The 23651-nt window shown below is 36.1% G+C and overlaps 1 protein-coding gene across 2 annotated transcripts in view; it reads left to right on the forward strand.

Annotated features, from left to right (window-relative positions):
• Positions 1–23651, forward strand: part of CUL5 (cullin 5) — an 87148-nt gene that overhangs the window by 54039 nt on the left and 9458 nt on the right. For both annotated transcript variants that reach the window (XM_084895148.1, XM_084895147.1), the window contains 11 exons: positions 9608–9701; positions 11609–11739; positions 11990–12097; positions 14415–14479; positions 16454–16586; positions 17404–17535; positions 18586–18709; positions 19265–19440; positions 19987–20148; positions 21070–21188; positions 23504–23627. In XM_084895148.1, the coding sequence (XP_084751274.1) occupies positions 9608–9701; positions 11609–11739; positions 11990–12097; positions 14415–14479; positions 16454–16586; positions 17404–17535; positions 18586–18709; positions 19265–19440; positions 19987–20148; positions 21070–21188; positions 23504–23627 (1368 nt within the window). The remainder of the gene's footprint in view (positions 1–9607; positions 9702–11608; positions 11740–11989; positions 12098–14414; positions 14480–16453; positions 16587–17403; positions 17536–18585; positions 18710–19264; positions 19441–19986; positions 20149–21069; positions 21189–23503; positions 23628–23651) is intronic.

The raw sequence follows: 23651 nt of genomic DNA on the forward strand, positions 1-23651 counted from the left end.
TGTTAGGGCTCTGGTTTGGAGAAAGTTGCTTACTGATTCTAAGAAAGAAACTAGTTACTGTCTGTAAAAAAATTGATAAAGCTGAATTAGAACTAGGTCATAGTAATAAATTATTATCTTTAAAGTGGGTAGTTAATAATTATATCTTAGTATATTAAAGGTGGTATCCAAAAAGTAAAGGTGAACTAGTCTGACTATTCATTGTTCTGTGTAAAGGGTTACTTGTGTAAATAGTTTAGAAATGAAGCAAGCACTACTACTTAAAATGTGAAAGAAAGAAAGAAAGAAAGAGAGAGAGAAAGAGAAAAGTCTAAACCAAGCTAGAAAATTCAAGAGAAATTAATTTTGAGAATAACCTACTACACATGGAATAAATTAATTCTTGAATACATTATAGATATCCATGTATGGTTAAAGACCTAGTTGATAATCAAAATGTAGAACCTTAAAGTGGAGAAACAGGATAATTTTTAGTTCAAACTTCTCTTTTATACCTGAGGCAAAGCAAATTATTACTTATACAGAATTATATAACTAATGGAAATCAGAACTATTCTTGTTGCTTCTTACTAAATTTCAGTGAAGTAGAATTGTTGAAATTGAATACCACTAAGAGAAGACTACTATATCACTTAGCCTGCCTCTCCCACCCTTCATTTTCGACAGTTACTGAGTGCCTGCTGTGTTTTATGGCAGGCATCATCTTTGAAGAGTTTTGCTATAGAGGAAGGTAAATCATCAAGTACATTGATAGTTAAAGTGTTTCACCTTGCAGACCTCTGGGGAGAGATTGCTTTGGATTTAGAAGTTGTGCTCATCTCAGGCAAAATACAGGAGTGATGGCATATGGCAAAAAGGTTTTTTCTTCACGGAAGCTAGCGAAAGGAGACAGAAAGGGAATACAAGGTGAGAGAGATGGCTTATCACTGTTCTTTCATTCAAGATGTATTTTTCAAATAACAAGAATATATTCAGGGTTGACTGTATATAGTATTTTGAAAATGATGGGGAAGAAATACAAAAGAGGAATATCATGGTCTCTGTCTTCCAAAAACTTACCCTCTTGTTAAAACAAAACTCATTGAAATAAGGAGAGAACTATGAAGCAACCTTCTTTTCTTCTTTTTTCCAACATAGAATAGAATTCTAAAGATTTTTCAACACATAGGGATCTATCCTATAATCTTTCTTTTGTAAAGAAAAGCTTTGTTATAAGAGTTTTCAAATATTTATAAAATTTGGGAAAAATAATATAATGAACCCAGCCCACCATACCCAGTCCCCAGATTTAATAATGTTCATCATTTTGTCTTATTTGCTTAGTTGATCCCTCTTTTATTCTTTCTTCCCTCCCTCCCTTCCTTCCTCTTTCTTTCCTTTCTTCAGATATGCTATGCTTCCCATTCTCTATTTTTTTTTTTAACTTATGACATCATGCATTTTTTACTCTAAACCAAGCATATCAAGCTTGTAGCCGGTGGGCCCGCATGCCTTGACCGAAAATTTAACGCGTTTACTCTAAATCCTTCTGTAACGTTTTTAATACCTGTATATTTTTTATCACATGTATATGTGTGTTAGTATACCTAACCAATCCTCTGATAATGGGTACTTTAATTATTATTCATCATCCTATATAATAAAAGGCCAGTATGCAAATTGACTGAATCGCCAAATGACCAGTTGGTATGACGCGCACTTGACCACCAGGGGGCAGATGCTCAATGCAGGAGCTGCCACATGGTGGTTGGTTGTGCACTCCCACAGGGGGAGCACTGCTCAACCAGAAGCCGGGGCTCACGGCTGGCAGGTGGGGAGCCTCTCCCGCCTCCGCAGCAGCGCTCAGGATGTCCAACTGACAGCTTAGTCGGACATCCTCTGAGGGCTCCCAGACTGCAGGAGGACACAGGCCAGGCTGAGGGACTCCACTCCCCCAATGCATGGTGGTGATATGTAGCCTTTTGTCTGGGAAGCCCTTTATTTCACCTTCTATTTTGAATGGTAGCCTTGCTGGATATAGCAATCTTGGTTTCAGATCCTTCTTTTCATTACCTTGAATACTTCATGCCATTCCCTTCTGGCCTGTAGAGTTTCTGATGAGAAATCAGTTGACAGCCTTATGGGAGCTCCTTTGTAGGTAACAAATTGCTTTTCTCTTGCTGCCTTTAAGACTCTCTCTTTGTCTTTAATTATTGGCATTTTAATTATGATATGTTTGGGTTCTTCTTGCTTGGGACTCTTTTTGCCTCCCGTACCTATGTGACTTATTCCTTCACCAGGTTAGGGAAGTTTTCTGTTATTATTTCTTCAAACACATTCTCTATCCCTTGCTCACTTCCCCTTCTGGCATTTCAAAGATGCAAATATTGTTACGTCTCATGTTGTTCCACAGCCCCCTTAAACTGTCCTATTTTTAATTGTTTTTTCTTTTCGGTTCTCTGATTGAGTGATTTTATTCTACCTTATCTTTTAATTTACTGATCCAGTCCTCGACTTACCCTAATTTGCTATGTATTCTTTCCAGTGTATTCTTTATTAGTACTGTGTCTTCATAGTTACTATGTCGTTTCTCATGCTGTTGAGCATCTTTGCCATCATTATCCTGAACTCTGTGTCTGATAAATTTTTTATGTTGTTTCTTTTATTTCTTCTTCTGAAGAATTCTCTTATTCTTTCATTTGGCACTTTTTTGCCTCCCCACTTTGGTGTGTGACTGTATATTAGGTAGATATGCTATGCTTCCCATTCTCTATTTTAGACAGTGTCAGATACTGGCTCTGAGTATCAGCACCCCACAGCTTGTGGCTCCCTCTGCTGGGACTGAATTCCTTTGGAAAGGATCAAAATGTGCACCAAGACCTGCTTTTCCAAGCCCTGGGCCCCAAATAGATCAGGCATACTCAAAGCTTCTAGATCAGTGGTTTTCAACCTTTCTAATGCTACAACCCTTTAACACAGTTCCTCATGTTGTGGTGACCCCCAACCATAAAATTATTTTCATTGCTATTTCATAACTGTAATTTTGCTACTGTTAATGAATCGTAATGTATATATCTAAGTTTTCCAATGATCTTAGGCTCTACAACAGCGGTTCTCAACCTCATGATCCACAGGTTGAGAACCACTATCAGGGTCGCCTAACCATTGGAAAACACAGATATTTACATTACAATTCATAACAGTAGCAAAATTATAGTTATGAAGTAGCAACGAAAATAATTTTATGGTTGGTGTCACCACAACATGAAAAACAATATCAAGGGTCGCAGTATTAGAATGGATGAGAACCACTGCTCTAGCGCAAGCATGCCAAATTCATGGCCTGTGGGCTGCTTGCGGCCCACAATGAATATTTTTGCAGCCCAGCCAATATAACGGTATGTGAGAAAACATTAATTTTATCATTGCTCTTGTTCTGTTTTATACTCTACTTTTGAAATAAACCTACATTTCTGTGAAAATTAAAGCTTATGTTTTTTTGCAGCCCACATAAGCTTAAACCTGTTTATTTGGCCTGTGTTAGCCTTTGAGTTTGATATGCTTGCCCTAAAGACCCACCTCTGCCTGCAGTTTGATTATATTCATTCTTTTTAAAAATATATATTTTATTGATTTTCTACAGAGTGGAAGGGAGAGGGATAGATAGTTAGAAACATTGATGAGAGGGAAACATTGATCAGCTGCCTCCTGCATACTCTCAACTGGGGATGTGCCTGCAGCCAAGGTACATGCCCTTGACTGGAATCAAACCTGGGACTCTTCAGCCTGTAGGCCCTCTATCCACTGACCCAAACCATTAGGCCTATATTCATTCTTGATTAGTTCCAGGCTATCAACACAGCTGAGAGGTTTTCGGACTGGGTGGGACAATTGATTCTGCCTGCAGGCTTATTGTTCCTGAGGCCCATTAATCTCTTAATTGGCCTCAGAAACTCCACAAGGTGGGACAAGAAGTTTTCTAGTAGGGTGGGGCAACTGCCTCCCCCTAGGGCCTAGGCAAAAACTCACTGGATAGCAAAGGTTCACCAGAGAAAGATGTCCTCCAAAGGGTGAGAGAACGATTCAGCACAGGAAAACTGAGTGTCTACCTTCGGAGCTCTAACCTCAAAGCCCCCAACCCTGGTTTCTGCTCTCACACCTCCTGTCCACTCTGTCCTCCCTCTGCTGAAGCCCAAGATGGGTGGCCGCACACACAGTGTTGTACATTGGCCCTTTAAGAGGGTGACTGCATTTCCAGACATCTTTACCAGGCAGACAGCAACCTTGTTCCTTCCCACAGCCAGATATTATGTGGGCACCTTTCTCAGTTCTGGTGCTCTGGGCTGGGTAGATCAGTTTTGGGTTTAGATCCCAGAGTTCTCAGTGGGAATCCCCCACAGCTGAGATATCCCTCCAGAATTTCAGCTGCTGTCTATGTGAGCCTGGTCAGCCCTTTTGTATCTTCATACTTCCTACTAGTCTCTATGTGGTCTCCACCTTCTGTACTTGGTTATTGGATTTCTCTTCAGCTAGTCTTCAGTTGATTATTCAGGATGGTTTTTTTGTTTGTTTCTTTGTTTATTGTATTTTCAGTTTGGTCCTGGGAGCATATTAGGTTATCTTCTACTTATACTGCTGCCATTTTGGAATTAGGCCCACTGACCTACCTATATATATTTTTTAAATATATTTTTATTGATTTTACAGAGAGAAAGGGAGAGGGATAGAGAGTTAGAAACATCAATGAGAGAGAAAAATCAATCAGCTGCCTCCTACATGCTCCCTACTGGGGATCGAGCGAGCAACCAAGGTACATGCTCTTGACTGGAATCAAACCCGGGACCATTCACTGACTCTCTATCCACTGAGCCAAACTGGCTAGGGTGTGTTTTAACATCATTATGCATAAATTTTTCTCACATGTAGCATTCTCTTGGAATAAAATTTCCTGGAAATGAGAAGGCTAATGCAAAGAGTATGTACCTTTTACAAATTGGTACATAATACCAAACTTTATCTTTAGAAACATTATAGTAATTCTTATTCCCATCACCAGTATGCTTGTTTATTTTTGCTGATCTTGATTTTGTCACTCTATTTATTTTGCCAATCTCTTAGCATCAAAGAGTTTTTTACATTCATATATAAAATTATTACACACAATCAGGTGCACTATCAGGGCTGGGGAGGGACCTCGGGAGGGCTCCAGGGTGTGTCCAGCCCATCTTGCCCAGTCCTGATTGGCTGGATCCCAGCAGGAAGCTAACCTACTGGTCAGAGCATCTGCCTCCTGGTGGTCAGTGTGCGTCATAGCAACTGGTCCAACAAATGGTTGGGCACTTAGCATTTTAGGCATTTATTATATAGGATTTATATTTCTTCTTTTGGGTGTCCAAGCTAATCTTTTAAAAACATCACTAGAGGTCCAGCATACAAAATTAGTGCTCTGGTAGGATCCCCAGGCCTGGCCAGCAATCAGGGCCAATTAGGGCCTTCCTTGATTCCGTGCTGCCACCTGGTGGCCAGCGCATGTCATAGCGAGTGATCAAACTCCTGATCAAACTCTCAAGGGGACAATTTGAATATTAGGCTTTTATTTTTTTCCCCATTGTTTTATTCTAAACCATAGTGTCATAGCCCTGGCGGGGTTGGTGGCTCAATTTATTGAAGCATCATCCATACACCCAACAGGTTGCTGGTCTGATTTCCAGTTAGGGTACATTTGTAGGAAGGGTCAGTGGCACATACGGGAGACAACCTGATTACTGTTTCTCACATTCTCTCTTTCTCTCTCCCTCTTTGTTCTAAAAAAAAGCCCTAGCCAATATGGCTCAGTTGGTGGAACATCGTTCCATGCACCAAATTGTCTCAGGTTTAGTTCTCAGTCAGGTTATACCCAGGTTTTGGGTTTAATCCCCGGTCAGGGCATGTACAGAAGGCAACCAATTGCTGTTTCTCTCACATCGATTTTTCTCTCTGTCTCCCTCTTCTTCTCCCTTCCTCTCTCTCTAAAGTCATTCAAAACATTTCCTTGGATGAGGATTTTAAAAAATAATAATTTATAGCCGAAGCCGGTTTGGCTCAGTGGTAGAGCGTCGGCCTGCGGACTGAAAGGTCCCGGGTTCGATTCCGGTCAAGGGCATGTACCTTGGTTGCAGGCGCATCCCCGGTGGGGGGGGGTGTGCAAGAGGCGGCTGGTCGATGTTTCTCTCTCATCAACGTTTCTGGCTCTATCTCTCTCCCTTCCTCTGTAAAAAATCAATAAAATATATTTTTTTAAATAAATAAATAATAATAATAATAATTTATAAAAGCTGTAGTATCATTATTTCCTATCTCTGATTTTCAAGACCCTTCATAATTTGGCCCTAAAGTATTTTTCTAACTTAATGCTGTCTTGTAAGAGTCATCCAATAGTTATCCAACTTGTTCATATACCTTATTTTACTAGTATTCATTTTTTCCTTGGATTCATTTCTGAGTAATGTTTTACCTTCTTTGTAAAATCTTTTACTTACTATTTTTCTTACTTTTTTTCTGCCTATTATATCCTTCAGAATCCTTTTTAGCCCATTATACAATAAACTTACCCCAAACTCTAGCTTTCATAAATTTTCTCTTACTTGATTTCACACTATATTAATTGATTTCATAGCATATTGTAGACTGCTTTGTTGTGTTATTTTATGAGACGTCAACTGGGTGTGAGGCCATGAGTACATGGCAATGGGCAGAACAAACTTTACAAAGTTTGCAGTGTCATAATGATGGATATATTTTCACTTCTTTGCTTTATTAATAAAGTTGAACTTTTTATATACCTCTATTATATATGAAGTATGCACACATTTTTTCGATATGTAATTAGTTATATTTCTTAAATGGATTGAAAAATCATTGCGGATATAAAGCATGTTTTATGCTTCTGTATTCTTTATAACACTTAACTCAGTTCTGAACAAATAGTCATTACTAAGTATATATTTGCTCTGTTAATGTAACAAAAATTGTAGGCTGTGGAGTCCTGTACCTGATCTCATATTACAGCTGAAGATCTTATAAAGTAACTGGACAGCATTTGCAGGTTATTTAGCCTCTCTAAGCTTATTTCCCCATATGTTAAATACCTGCTTCATAAGGTTTTCATGCGGGTTAAATGAGATAATGTATGTAAACCATTTAGCGAAATGCTTGGTACTTAGTGCTTATTAAAACATACATATTATTATAATTTGTTTAACCTCTCAAGCTAGAAGCTGCTTCATCAACCTTTTATTTTTCTAAGTTCTTTCATTTAAGCCAGTGGTCGGCAAACTCATTAGTCAACAAAACCAAATATCAGCAGTACAACGAATGAAATTTCTTTTGAGAGCCAAATTTTTTAAACTTAAACTATATAGGTAGGTACATTGTTATTAACTTAGAGTACTCCTAAGCTGACCTTTGCTAAAAACTCAAGGGGCCAAAGAGCTGCATGTTACTCACGAGCCACAGTTTGCCGGCCAGGGATTTAAGCAGTTAACCAAATTATGCTCAGTTTATTTCAATTATTTTTCAATTTTGCCTCTTCTCTTAATCCTCACCTTAACCCACAATAAGAAATACATTTAATATATTGTATTATGTTCATTTGCAAATATTTGAAACAAAAATTTTATGAAATAATTTTGTTATTATTTGTAATGCATTCTGATTTTTTTGTTTTGTTCTGTATTAAAATTTTTTTTAAAAAGCTGTGTCCTGGCTGGTGTGGCTCATCAGGTTGGAGCATCATCCTGTGCACCATAGGGTCCAGGGTTCAATTCCCAGTCAAGGCACATACCCAGAGGCAACTAAAGATGTTTCTCTTTCTCTGTCTCCCTCTCTCTCCCTACCGTCCTTTCTTTCCCCCACCCCCTTTCTCCCTTTTCCCTCTTAAAAAAAAAAAAATCAATAAAAATGTATCTTCAGGTGAGGATTAAAATAATAATAAGTAAGAGCTGGTCACAACATTAAAACTGATTACAAAACAGTTTGAAAAACACTGGTCTAGAACTTTAAAATTTGCAAAATTTGGACTAGTACTGAACTGGATTATATTCAAGTGTAAATTTTCAATGAAATAGAAAACAGTTTAGGTGACTTGGACTTGGAGCTTAATTCAACTGCACTTTCTCTTTTTCTTCATTAGTTATATGTAATTACCTGTTCTCAATCTGGATTTACTTCTGAAGGTGGAAATGTTTAGTTGTGCATTTTCTACTTATAGAATGTGATTGATTACTCAGCAGCTGGTGTGACAGAAAATTCTCAACCACTTCTTAAGTGTATTGTTTTCCTTAGGACAGAAATTAACATACATAGATTTTAAAGTTGTTAGCATAATTCTCAAAGAGGGACCTGAAAAAGACTTTTTTATTATGGAAAATTTAAAATATATTTAGAAGAAGAAAGAATAGTGTAATGAATCTCTATTACCTAAATTCTAAATTCAACTTCAGTAAGTATCAACATTATGTTAATTCCAGAAGGAAATTTTAACAAAGAACTCTTAAGTCACACATGATTTCCTTTCTTAATACAGATAGATGATTTCTTTTCAGAAGATGTGTATCAGCTTTAGCATATCTTGCTTTAGTACTCACAATCCACTCATGTTATTTGATACTTGCAAGAAGAGTAAATAATTATATGATACAAGTGAACAGGGATGGGATAGGGTGAATTTTCCTGAGGGTTGCATAGAACACTAAGCCCTGGTCATCTTACTTCAAATATTTTAACAGCCTCATATGCCAGCCTCCCTACTACTCACTCAGTACCATGTACCTTGTTGCCATTTGACCGATCTTTTAAAAACGACTTGGGGGGAAATAGAAGCTCATTACCTGTGTCCTCTGTTGAAAACCTTCTATTCCTTTTTCCCTACCTTTAGAGTAAAATCCCAGACCATAGATTTTTCATTCATGATCTGGCTCCAGCCTACCTTTCTAGCTTTTTCTTCCACTTTCTGTCCCTTCTCTGCAACATTCAGCTTACTATTCCTATAAAATATTTAGTCCTATTAGCACTGCTACTTATTTTTAAGATCCAACTTAAATTTCATCTATGAGTGAAAGAAGTATGTAGTTTCTTTTATTGCTTGCGTGTGTGTGTGTGTGTGTGTGTGTGTGTGTTTTGCCAAAGCGATGGTTATATCTCACTCTTGTTAGTTTCCTAAACACTTCTTTGGTACCCATACATAGTAGTCATCCAATAGTGGTTTATTGAATGAATGTATGAGTACTTTTAGAATTTTAGAATCTAATTCCAACGCAGACTCTCCAGAAGAGTTCATTAAAGTTTTATTTTCATTTTGTTTTGTGCGTGTGTCATTGTTTCCCATCCCTCCTTTGGGGAGTTTTGTTAAAATTTCCAGAGAGAACCCAAGTTCAATAGTCTTTTCCTTAGAGGGAAGCATACTCTGGTAAACTTGTGTAGATTATCCATCTTGAACATTCTTGTAATAAAGGTAAGTAAAATCTACTTTTAGTATACTTAATTTTTTGCTGTTGTTGAAAAACATAGTTTAATGGGGCTATAAAGAAAAATGAAGTGGAATAAATATGTGCTTATAATGGACTTGATCAATTTTTTTTATATATTTCAGCTCATGGAATGCTGTGTAAATGCCCTGGTGACATCCTTTAAAGAAACTATCTTAGCAGAATGCCAAGGCATGATCAAGCGAAATGAAACTGAAAGTAGGTAAAATATCACTTAAAGTTCTCATTATTTTTTAAGAAGATATCTTTGAGACAGATCACTTTTAATAAATTGCTATTAAATCACTCTTTTATACATAGGTATATTTGTTGAAGTGAACTGTGCTTAAAGAAAATCCTTCCTAATAAAATGGTAATATGCAAATTAATTGTCACTCTGTCACAAATATGGCGATGCCCATAGCCACAAGATGGTGGCGCCCAGTCCTCTCAGCCCCAAGCCCCTCAGTCCCCGGGGGATGGCTGCTGAGGGCAGGAAGTGTGAGCAGCCTGGAGGAATGCTTGCTTCGTCACCGAGGCGATGAGGCAGGTTCGCACCCGCCATGGATGGGCCTCTGGGCCGCGGAGAGCCTCTGGGCAGTGGGTGTGGAGCAGCCAGGACTGCAGAGAGCTAGGATTCATGCACAGGGCTACCAGTGATAAAATATTTAGCACAATTAGAAGCACTATGAAGATTATACACTTACATGTTAAGCATTTCTCCCCCCTTAGGTGTCATCAGTACATGCACAAATGCACATGTGTGTATTTCGATTTATTCTTCGAAATATGACTGTGTGTGTGTGTGTATTTTAATCCTCACCTGAGGATATTTTTCCCATTGACTTTTTTTTTTAGAGAGAGTGGAAGGGAGGAAGAGCAGGGAGAGAGAAGGAGAAACAATGTATAAAAGGGACACATTGATTGGTTGCCTCCCAAATGTGCCCTGACAGGGGCCTTGGATGATCCTGCAATCAAGGTGTGTGCCTTTAGCTAGGAATCAAACCTGCAACCCAGCAGTTCCAAGGCCTGCAGTCTAACCACTGAGCCAAACAAGCCAGGGCAGGGCTCTGCTTTTAAAGGGTAATTTAAACGGTAAACATATTGTATAGGATAGAGCGAGGTATCTGAATTTTGTGTGGAACCTTGCAGCAAATATTTTTAGAAAGTAATAAAACACTCCATGTTCATATTCTTCCCTCTCTCAAAAAATTTTACAATTTAAGATTTCAGAATTTTTTTTTAATTACTTAAGTGTCTTCTTAATAAAGATGTATTTGAGTGGCAAGTACATTACAACCAAAAAGAATACAGTATAAATGATCCATATTCCCTACTACCAGAGAACTACTTTTGTCATTTTGATGTATTCCTCTGCAAATTTTAGTATGTATAATTACAAGGTCCCATTTAATCTCTAGTTGCATTAAAATATGTCTTTCAATTCACTTAAGTTCATACACTTTATAGAAGTAATAAAAGCAGCTGCTTGATGGCTTAAATGTTGAATTTCTGTATGCCAGACTAAGTAGAGTTATATCTGATCCATTTTGGACTCCCTCCAAAAGGATTTATTTAGTAGTAACCAGTTCTGTGAAGTAAGATTTTTGTGAAGGTCAATTAAATGGTATAACATGAGAAAATGCTTTTGAACACTGAAAAATTCTTTATGAATCTGGCTTTACATTATCACTAATAAAATTTTATTTTATAGTCATTACTCTGAACAATTTGATGAGATGATTTTTTTTTACTTTTTCATGATATGGTAGTATATTTAATATTATATCTACTAGTACTTCATAAAATGTGCTACTGTTCTATATAAACTGTTGTACTTGTTAGAATAAAATATTCCCTGAGAGAGTGGGGTTTTACAGTATGTGATCATTTTTCATTAGTTTTTTTACAATTACTTTTTGTCATACTGACAGGGTGGATCAGGAGTTTATAGTACTTCACTATAACAACTCCTGAACTAATTGTACCCACAAAATATTATCAACTTCAAACTAGTATTTCTCCAAACTCTTGCTGACATAGGTGTCCTACACCCATCATACAGTCAAAGAGAAAACTTACTCTGATGGTTGCAGTGATTACATGTGTGTGTTCTATCCTTTCAGAATTACATTTAATGTTTTCATTGATGGACAAAGTTCCTAATGGGATAGAGCCAATGTTGAAAGACTTGGAGGAACATATCATTAGTGCTGGCCTTGCAGATATGGTAGCAGCTGCTGAAACTATTACTACTGTAAGTTTTCCTCAGTGGCAGTGACTGATGTATATCAAGTTTTTTTTTTTTAAATGGATATTTGGGTATTTAAAACAGTAATTGGTTGGGAATCAGTGATGTTGGAACTTATTTATTTTAAGAAAATTTGTTTTCAGAAAGTTTCCCAAATTTTAAGACTAACCTGTTTTATTAAAATAATGTTTATATTTTCTCACTTTTTTGTATCCTTTTTAAAAACTCGGTTGACCGTAAAACGTTTTATTTTTAGGACTCTGAGAAATATGTTGAGCAGTTACTTACACTATTTAATAGATTTAGTAAACTCGTCAAAGAAGCTTTTCAAGATGACCCCCGATTTCTCACTGCAAGAGATAAGGTATATATTCCTGTATACTTACACTATTGTCATATTGTTCTTTATTTAGATTTGTAAAGATACATTGTTTACTGAGTAAAAGCAAAGTACAGAAAAGAATATCGCATAATTCTGTTTATGGAAAATTGAAAGGATATGCATTTTATACTTAGTTTGCCTATTATATGTCATAGTTTATTTTAATAAGAAACTAAAAACCTAGGAACTTTGATTTTTCATCAGTGAGGGCAATTATATTTATTATATTTGGTTTGTTGTACATTTTTGTAAGCATTGGGTATACTTGTGAATTAGAATTTAGCCAGAAACTTGCTCTTTCTCATTTTTCCAAGAATGTTTTTTCTGTTTTTTAGTATTATTGAAATATTAAATTAAATGGCCTGCAGAGGCTTCTTTGAGGTGACATTTGAATCAAGATTGAGGCTAATTAGAATGAGTCATGTGTGTGTCTAAGGAAGAGTGTTTCAGCCTGAGCAAAGGCTCAGCAGCAGGAATATATAATCATGTTCCAAAAGCAGAGAAGAAAGATGTCAGTTTGGCCAGAGTGGATTGAATGAGGGAGAGAATAGTAGAAAATAAAGTCAAAGGTAACAAGAATTCAGGGCATGTAAGACTCTGTAGCCATGGCTTTTACTCTGAGTAGGGTTTGGAAAGTCATTGAAAGCTTTTGAACAGAATGACAGGACCTGACTTACATTTTTTAAATGTAAGGGAAGAAGCAAAAATATCAGTTAAGAACGTATTTAAGTAATTAAATTAAATTGTGGTAGAAGCATAGCCCAGAACAATAGTGGGTATAGGTAATCAAAAGTGGTTGAATTCTGATTACATAATGAAAATAGACTATACAGGATTTGGTAATGAATCAGATGTTGAGTGTAACTGAAAGAGACCATTCCAGGATGCCACTCAGATTTTTGTTCTGATCAATGAGAAGCATATGCTTGCTGAGATGGGGAAGACCAGAAGCACGTTAGGGAGAGATGGTTGTAGAGAGATTAGGAATTCAGTTCTAGACAAGTTTACTTGGATATGTTGATTAAACATCCATGTAGCAATGTCAAGTCTGGAGTTTAAGGGACGGAGTGGGCCTGAAAAAAATAAATTTGGGAGCTTCAGCATATAGGTGATATTAAAGTACTGACACTACTGTGATTACCAACGTAATGCATCAGGACAGAAAAGAGAACCAAAAACAGGCCTGGTGCATTCTAAATTTAGTTATCAGAAAAATGAGGAACCGTCTATCCTTATGAAAGGAGAATGGGTGGGATGATTCAGAGAGTGTGGTGTGCTAGAAAACAAGTGGAAGAAGCATTTTCATGAAGAGTACATGATATTCAGTTTTTTGGGGTTGTTTTTTTTTTTTTTAATATATTTTATTGATTTTGTACAGAGAGGAAGGGAGAGAGATAGAGAGTTAGAAACATCGATGAGAGAGAGTCATCGTTCAGCTGCCTCTTGCACACCCCCTACTGGGGATATGCCCGCAATCAAGGTACATGCCCTTGATCAGAATCGAACATGGGTCCCTTCAGTCCCCAAGCTGACGCTCTGTCCATTGAGCCAAACCGGTTTCGGCTGATATTCAGTTTTTAAATGCTCCTGACAGGGCCAATAAGATGGGGATTAACCATTATCTTCAGCAACAGGGAGTCATTGAGTGACTCTGACAGAAGGATTGGGTGGAGTAGTGGTGTGAAAGCTACTACACCTTTAGAATCTCTACTTGGGATGGTTTCCAGTAAGAATGGCAGTAGAGAAATTGTAGAGAGGGAGTTAGTTCTTCCAGGAGGTTAGCTTAAAAGAGAGAAATGGGACAATAGCTGAAGGTGGACAAAGCTGACAGAGAATGTATAAGATTTTTAAAATAATAATTTGTTTGTATGCTGGAGGTACAGGAACAATGGAGAAGGAAAAAGTTGGTGAAGCAAGAGAAATGGGAGGGAATTGATTATTAGTTTTCTCAGTGAAATAGGAAGCTACATCGTCAGCCAAGAGTATACATGGAGGAGAAAATACTGGAGGTTTGATGAGAAAGGAGATGATATGAAAATGTTTTCTGGGATAATTTGTGGACAGGAGAAAATGGTATGGTTGTCAGACAGAATTAAGACTCCAGAAACTTAAAGATAATGATAATCATAAAATAACAAAGAGAATGCTGAAGTCATTTACTTAAAAAATTATCAGGCCAGATACACCATTAAAAATAAAAACTATTTTTTTTTAATGTATTTTGGTATTGTAACTAATTATCTAACTATATTTTAAATATCAAAAAGAATCTTTAAATTTTATTTTAAATTATTTGCAGGCATATAAAGCAGTTGTTAATGACGCTACCATATTTAAACTTGAATTACCTTTGAAGCAGAAAGGGTAAGTTTTTTTTTAATTATATGTTTAAATTTTATAAATTAAGTAGAAAAATGTTTTTAATTTAATTTTTCAATTATAGTTTACATTCAATATTATTTTGTATTCGTTTCAGATGTATAGCATAGTGGTTAGACAATCTAATAGTTGACAACGTGTACCCTTCTCCCCATAGATATTTCAACTACCCACCTGGAAAATGTTTTCCTCTTTTTCCTTTAGCATCTCTACTTGGTTATTTTTCCATCCTCATTAGTCATTGAAGTTATTTTAGTACCTAAAAAAGCATAGAATATGACTAAACTTCCTAAAAGTGGAAATCAATTTTAATGTGAATTTTTGTTTACCATTTTTTAAAATTGATCTGTCATTTATAGGATGAATTTACTTGTGCTAAATACTATTATAGAAAAATCAGAAAGTCGGAATGTAATGAAATAGTAATAAATCTGAGTTAGTTGTAGTAACTTCATAGTGATAAGTAGCACTAAAGGTCAATTGGAAATATGTTTTGATGTAATTTCTAGCTGAGAGTTGCTATTTTAAACAAATTTCACACTTAATGCTAAAACATTTTTATTTATTATTATTTTTAATTTTATTTAAGAAAGAGAAAGAAACATGGATATGAGAGAGATGCATTGATTGGTTGCCTCCATAAATGCCCTGACCTAGGATCAAACCTGAAACTTAGGTATGTGCCCTGCCTGGGAGTCAAACCTATGATCATAAGTTTTGGGTTTGCAATGTTTTTAAATGGATGATAGTAGCTACCAACCATGTATCACTTTGGAATTTAAGTTACATTAGAAAGAAACATTTCAGAGAGTGAAGATGTTATGTTAACATATTAGTAATGAAAAGTTTTAAATGTTGACTTTTAGATATGCATGGATTTACACAATGCAATACACAGGTAATGTATTACAGAATTGTACATTGAAAGCATAATTTTGTTATTCAATGTCATTCCAATAAATTTTTTTTAAAAATAATTTTAATTCAAAAGTATTTTAGCAAGTATATAAATAAAACTTTTGAAGAGCATTGGCATCCAGCCATATGTAATTCAGTAGTTGAGCATTGACCCAGGAACCAAGAGGTCCCAGGTTCGATTCCCGATCAGGGCACATGACTGGGTTGCAGGCTTGATCCTCAGTAAGGGGCATGCAGCCAGTTGATAATGTTTCTCATCAATGTTTCTATTTCTCTATCCTTTTCCCTTCCCCTCTCTCTAAAAATCAATAGAAACATTTTATTTTTAAATTTTTTTATTGATTAAGGTATTACATATGTGTCCTTACCTCCCACTCATTGCCGCGCCCCCCCCCCCAATAAAAATATATTTTTAAAAAAAATAATAGTCCTAGCCGATTTGGCTCAGTGGATAGAACATCAGCCTGCGGACCAAAGCGTCCCGTGCTCGATTCTGGTCAAGAGCATTGGTTACAGGATCCTCCTCGGACCATTCAGGGCTTGAGCAGGAGGCAACCATTCTGTGTATTTCTCTCACATCGATGTTTCTCTCTGTCTTTCCCTCTCTCTTCCACTCTCCCTAAAAATCATTGGAAAAATATCCTCAAGTGAGGATTAACAAAAAAATAAAATTGTGTGTGTGTGTGTGTGTGTGTTTATATGCACACACACACATATTAATAAAAAAATTAAATTATACACACACACACATATATTTATATATAGGTCACACACACACCTATTTATATAGGTCACTGCTAGAATGAGGCACAAAGGCACCGAGGGTATAAATTGTTAAGGTCTCGTAGGTCTAGCTCTCGGAGAACCTAAGAGTGTGTGCCTCCTTAAAGTGTGTGCCCAAGGTGTGCTCTTGCTCACCCAAGTCCCAGTCCTGATCACTGAACTAATATAACATAAGAAAATTGTGAAAAATTGGCTTCAGGGAAAATATTTGCAGATATCAATTATTTTTTTATTAATTGGTTTTAATTTCTTTTTTAGGGTAGGATTAAAAACTCAGCCTGAATCAAAATGCCCTGAGCTGCTTGCCAATTACTGTGATATGTTGCTAAGAAAAACACCATTAAGCAAAAAACTTACTTCTGAAGAAATTGAAGCAAAACTTAAAGAAGTGGTACATAATTTTTTTTAATTTCAAAGTTTTTAATGACTGAACTTTGAATTTGTAGTTTACTTATAAGACTTTCTGTGATAGCATCAATTTTAAAAAAATGTATATTTATAAGAAACTAATATGAAATTTTATAGTGTAAGAAGATCTTTATAGGGCAGTGTTTTTTCTTTCTGCAAACTTTTATTCTATAACTTCCAGAAAGGGAAATAGCATTTAATTCTTCCCTTTATTGATCATTTTTAGGCAATTAAATTCTAGCACCTATTAAAGGTCAAAAAGTCGGGGGGAAGAAGGGCATGGTGCTGATGGTGATAGAATGATTGTTGAGATGTAGTTTTTCACCTGTTTCTTTTTGTTTGAGTCCAAAATAGGTAACTAGGGATGAGCAAGTTAAATAAGCAATTTATTGCTTTCATATTTTTTTTTTTTTCTGGTTGTTAGTGTCATGTAAATATAAGCCCAGGAAAATAAGAAGTAACAATAGACAAAAAGGCCTAAAGAGAAGATTAGTGTCAGAAATAAGTATAGAAGATAAGCAAAAGAGCAAATTGGGAAGAACCATTGCTTTTTATGTAAAGTTTTATTACATATGTATAACATTTGAAAAATTGATGTTTGTGGGAATTAAAAAGTTATTTGGTTATTGTCTCAAATTTGCTAACTTGTGAGGTAATGTATCCGAGATGGGCAATTTAGTCGGCCCCTCTCTCTGTATATACTTATATGAATTTCTGAATTTTGACAATTGAGGGATATAGGAAGTTGTGAATGAGAGAGATGTATATGTGAATTGACAGTAACCTTGTATTCTGTACAGCTCTTGGTACTCAAATACGTACAAAACAAAGACGTTTTTATGAGATATCACAAAGCTCATTTGACACGGCGTCTTATATTGGACATCTCTGCTGACAGTGAAATTGAAGAGAATATGGTCGAGTGGCTAAGAGTAAGTCAATTTTTAAAAAATATTTGATTTTCTTAATATAACAGATGATTCATATGTGGGGTTAAGTAACACATTTTTGTGATATCTTTAGTGTTGAAGAAATAGGGAATATTTTATAAACATAGAGCATCAATTAGATAACATAATGTGATATCTAATCATTTTATTTTTTAATAAGTAATTTTAGTGAAGCACCTTTAATCATTTGAACTGACCTTATTAAATAGGCCACATAGCAGATAATTTCATTTTTAAGAGGTTTTCCATACTAAATACTTCTGTATATCAAAAAGAACCAATAGGTAAAAGATGATGGCTTATTTAGGGTAATCATTACTGATTGTGACAAAATTCCCCTATCAAAATACTTTGTTCCTCCCAGTTCATTTTAATGGAATTTGAGTTACATTAAAATGTGTTTTTCATTTATGTATATATGGCATTATATACTGATATATAACAATAAAACTATATGTAATAATTATCTTTATTATACATAAATATTTTATGTCTTTCATTTAAATATATTTCAAATTGCAGATTTATAGATAAACCTGCTTTGTAGTGTGGGATAATAAAAATGATTGGGCAAACTGAGACTGTGCAAAGTGATCTTAATATTAAGTCACATATTTTGTGACTCATTTAAAAAAATTTTGACAATACATTAAAAGCTTTTACTGTATAATATAAATATGTAGGAAAATGAAAAATTAGCAAAATCAGTATTTATTTAGTACACTGTGGTTTAAAATAAACTTTCAGTGTTTTATTTCTTTGGGAAAAAACTTTAGTTATGAGTAAATGTGCATTAATCATATTTAACACATAGTGGTAACTGAAAGTTGAACTGTGTTGTTGGTGTCCTGAGTTATTTATTATAGTGAGTAACTGAAATTCATGGGTATTGGAATTGTGCAGAGAAAGCCAGGATTGCCTGTACTATCTTATTTACTTTCTAAGAATTACATTTAGTAGGTATTAGACTATACACATTGTAATAATGAGAGGAAGGATATTATTTAATACTTCTGTCTTTGGTTTTTATAGGAAGTTGGTATGCCAGCAGACTATGTAAACAAACTTGCAAGAATGTTTCAGGACATAAAAGTATCTGAAGATTTGAACCAAGCTTTTAAGGAAATGCACAAAAATAATAAATTGGCTTTACCAGGTATTATTTTATAATTTTGTATATGATACACACTTTTTAACTTTTTTTTACAAGGAATATCTTTGTTTTCCAATAAATTAAAAATAAGTATTAGCAGTAATAGATACAAAGATGTTGCAAAATTCACATTTCTTTAAGACTTCCTGCAAAACAGTTTATATTTGCTAATCCTTATTTTAGAAACAATAGTACACTTTAAAAAATATATTTATGTTTTTATTGCTCTCAGAGTGGAAGGGAGAGGGAAGGAGAGATAGAAACATCAATGATGAAGAGAATCATTGATTGGCTGCCTTCCGCACACCCCCTACTGGGGATCAAGTCCACAATCCAAGCAGGTGCCCTGACCAGGATTCAAACTGTGACCTCCTGGTTCATGGGTGATTGCTCAGTTACTGAGCCATCTGGGCTGGTCAACAAGAATACACTTTTAAAATCTTTAGTCCTGTTTATTTTCACTAAAGCTTACCCTGTATGTATGTACATGCATATTTATTTTGAATTTTATCAATTACCAAGATTTACTTTCTATTTTTCTGATATTTTTGCCTATAGCTGATTCAGTTAATATAAAAATTTTGAATGCCGGTGCTTGGTCAAGAAGCTCTGAGAAAGTCTTTGTCTCACTTCCTACTGAACTGGAAGATTTGATACCTGAAGTAGAAGAATTCTATAAAAAAAATCATAGTGGTAGAAAATTACATTGGCATCATCTCATGTCAAATGGAATTGTAAGTAGATGTGTTAGTTAAGATACTGGTTTGACTGAAAGTGGCAGGACTCCAAATAAGAGTTGCTTAAACATGATAGGTTTGCTTCTCACACATAAAAGTCTGAGCAGGAGCAGTAGCTCTCCTCCGTGAACTTGTTAGGAACATAGGCTTCTAATTATATCCCTTCCTTTGTCCGCAAAATTCAGTATGATCCTTACTATGTCTTTCCGCACAACAGAAAGATGAGGGTATATGTTCATTTAACGGCAACTTCTAGAAGTTTCCCCCATCATTTCCACTTATATCTCATAGGCCAGAACTCAGTCATATAACTGCATTTGTTCCAGGGAAAGTTGGGAGATAAGCCTTTATTCTGGGCAGTCATTGAGTTCTGTTAAAAATTGTAACGAAATGCCATGAAAGAAAGCAAAGAATGGATATTGGAAGGCAGCTACCAGTGTTTTCCATATATAATCTCACGCAAGAGATGCTATAGTAGATAGATGGTGATCGTTATGAATAGAGTCTTAGTTTTAAATAATTGTATTATCTGTTATGTTACAGATAACATTTAAGAATGAAGTAGGTCAATATGATTTGGAGGTAACAACGTTTCAGCTGGCTGTGTTGTTTGCATGGAACCAAAGACCCAGAGAGAAAATCAGCTTTGAAAATCTAAAACTTGCAACTGAACTCCCTGATGCTGAGCTTAGAAGGACTTTATGGGTTTGTTTTTTATTTTTCAAATTTTATCCTGTCACATAGCAGAAAAGGTGTTGATTGCTTGTAATAAATTTATGAATTCATAACAATTTCAAATTAATTTTAACCAAGAAAAATACATTTGAATGAGGTATTTATGGGAAAAATTGAAAATAAACAAGTTACTATAATGGAGAAAGGCAGAAAAAGGAGAGAACAATTGAGTTGGTAAATTGTACCTGTTAGGAGTGTGACCAAAGATTTCATTATGAGAATGTGTTTAAAGATCGATGACCAAAACTCTAAGAATTAGACAACTTTGGTTTTTTTGTGGCCTTATAAAATGTACTCAGTAGCCGGTTTGGCTCAGTGGATAGAGTGTCGGCCTGCGGACTGAAAGGTCCGGGTTCGATTCCGGTCAGGGGCATGTACATTGGTTGCGGGCGCATCCCCGTTGAGGGATGTGCAGGAGGCGGCTGGTCGATGATTCTCTCTCATCGACATTTCTAGCTCTCCCTCTCCCTTCCTCTCTGTAAAAAAAAATCAATAAAAAATATATTTTAAAAAAATGTATTCATTAGACTCCTACTCATAACTACATTTTATCCCTACTCTGTAGACATCTTAAAAGTTCCAAAATAAATTATTACCTACAGAGAAAGCTGCTATATAACTGGCAAGTGGAGTTTGCTGTGGGTCATGAATGACCAGTCCCTCTAGTGTCTTGATGTATTGTAAAGGAAACATGTATTGCTTCCTCATAACCTACTCTGTTCTCCTCATTCTCTCTCTTCTCCTTATGCATTTACATTATATTCACGGAGGTACCCAATAAAAGGTTGGATTATGTAATCTTTTCTCACCTCTATTGGGCATGGTGGAGAATGGATCTTAGTATTTAGTACTGCTCATAGGTGCTAATTGTTTTCTCTTTGTCCTTTATAGTCTTTAGTAGCTTTCCCAAAGCTCAAACGGCAAGTTTTACTGTACGAACCTCAAGTCAACTCACCCAAAGACTTCACCGAAGGTACCCTCTTCTCAGTGAACCAGGAATTCAGCTTAATGTAAGGTTTATGTTGGTTGATTTAAAACAAAAATACCTTGTTTGAATTTTGATATTTAACACACACCTGTATACTCCATCATTCTAGAGCAGTGATTTTCAACCTTTTTTAAAACTAATTACTAAAATTTTGCAGCACACACAAAAATATATTTTTGCCAGTCTGACACATAAAGCATATAATTTGATTTATTCATATCAGATGGCTATTGTTGTGTTGTCATTTTTTATCTGGCAGTCTACAGGAAAAGAGGTCAGTGCCCCTGACTAAATGGTCAGGTACAGTATTGTATGCTTTAAAAATGCTTGTGGCACACTAGGTGAAAAAACTGCTGCTCTAGAATATGCCAGTGAACTGTTTATTAAACATGAATGTACTAGAGATGTTTCTTTTTTTTTTTTTTTAATTGAGATTCTTTATTGTTTAAAGAATGTCTCCTTTTCCTCCCACTGTTCTCTCCCCGGCCGCTCCCACCCCCCAGCACATGTTCTCACTCCCCTATTGTCTCTGTCCATTGAGATGTTTATTTCTGTACATATTTTTCTTTTTTTAAATTTCCTTATTGATTAAGGTATCACATATTTGTCCTCAACCCCCCATTCCAATCCCCCACCCCTCCCCACTCATGCCCTCACCTCCCTCTTGTCCTTGACCACTGGTTAGGCTCATATGTATGCACATAAGTCCTTTGGTTGATCTCTCCCTTTTATCCCTTCACCTATTTTTCATGGATACATATGTACATACATTTTTGTGTCTGACATTACACTGTATTGCTTTTCATTTTTAAAGTAAATCATCCTTTTGTATTTTAAAGCAGCTTTATGCACACAAAGCATTTGTTTTTCTTTTTTTTTTTTTTTTTAATATTTTTTTTATTGATTTTACACAGAGAGGAATTGAGAGGGATAGAGAGTTAGAAACGTCGATGAGAGAGAAACATCGACCAGCTGCCTCTTGCACACCCCCTACTGGGGATGTGCCCGCAACCAAGGTACATGCCCTTGACCGGAATCGAACCCGGGACCTTTCAGTCCGCAGGCCGACGCTCTATCCACTGAGCTAAACCGGTCTCGGCAGCATTTGTTTTTCTTAAGATTCACTTAGACTCTAACCAGGTAGTTCAGTTGGTTAGAGCATCATCCCAGTATGTTAACGTTTCAGGTTCGATCCCCAGTCTGGACACATACAAGAATCAACCAATAAATGCATGCATAAATAAGTGAAACAACAAATCTCTCTTGCGCACATTCTCTCTCTCTCTCTCTCTCTCTCTCTCTCTCTCTCTCTCTCTCTCTCTCTCTCTTCTCTCTCTCTCTCTCTTTTTCTCTTTCTCCCGCCTCTCCCTCCCTCTTTCTCTTTTTGTTTCTATCCTTTCCTCCTTCTCTACCTATCCCCTTCCCCCTCTCTCTCTTCCTCTCCTGAAATCAGTCAATAAATAAGTTTTTTTCAAAAGTTCTAGTTAGAGGATAATGTGGCCTGGCCAGCATGGCTCAGTAGTTGAGCATGGACCTATGTACCAGGAGGTCATGGTTCAATTCCTGGTCAGAGTACATGCCTGGATTGCAGGCTCGATCCCCAATAGGAGCATGCAGGAGGCAGCCCATCAATGATTCTTTCTCATCGTTGATGTTTCTCTCTCTCTCTCTCTCTCTCTCTCTCTCTCTCTGAAATAAAAAAAAATATCTACACTAATAAAAGAGAAAAGATACAAATGCCCACCAGCCAATCAGGAGTGGGTATGCAAATTAACCCAACAAAGATGTGTAATTTGCATACACAGGTGTGGACTAAAGACTAAAGAGGCTTGGCTTCTCTGCTACGGCCAGAGCCGGGAAGCCAGGCCTCACTGCAGCCAGAGCAGAGAAGCCTAGCCTCGAGGCTTGGCTTCTCCACTGTGGCCGGAGTGAAGGCCTGGGTCCCAGGTGCCGGAAGAAATGGGTGCCAGCAGCCAGGGGAAGGAAGGCCTATTGCACAAATTTTCGTTCAACAGGCCTCTAAAATATATATATATATGATAATACTGAATTACAACATATATATCTTCAAATATCTAATCACATTCATGGCAATGCAAATTATATTAACTTTGTTATTATAGGGAGTGTTAACAGAGTCTTTATTGTGTTTGAGTGAAATTATAGGGTTTATTTTAGATAAAGCTATGTATGTTGGTTATTTGTTACTTGTCCTTTAAACAATTCTGGATATTAATTTTTAAAATATTTCCAACTCTTTTTTCTCAGACCTTGCTGCTATATGATGTTTACAAGGCCTCTCACTGTAAAATAATTTGATTCAATATTTCTTTATAGAAAAAATGCAAAAGTTCAAAAAAGGGGTAAAATCAACTTGATTGGACGCTTGCAGCTCACTACAGAAAGAATGAGAGAAGAGGAGAATGAAGGAATAGTTCAACTACGAATACTTAGAACCCAGGTTTGTAATATTATGATAGAATGT

Source organism: Pipistrellus hanaki, assembly GCF_964339955.1.
Source record: "Pipistrellus hanaki genome assembly, chromosome: 9".
NCBI lineage: Eukaryota > Metazoa > Chordata > Mammalia > Chiroptera > Vespertilionidae > Pipistrellus > Pipistrellus hanaki.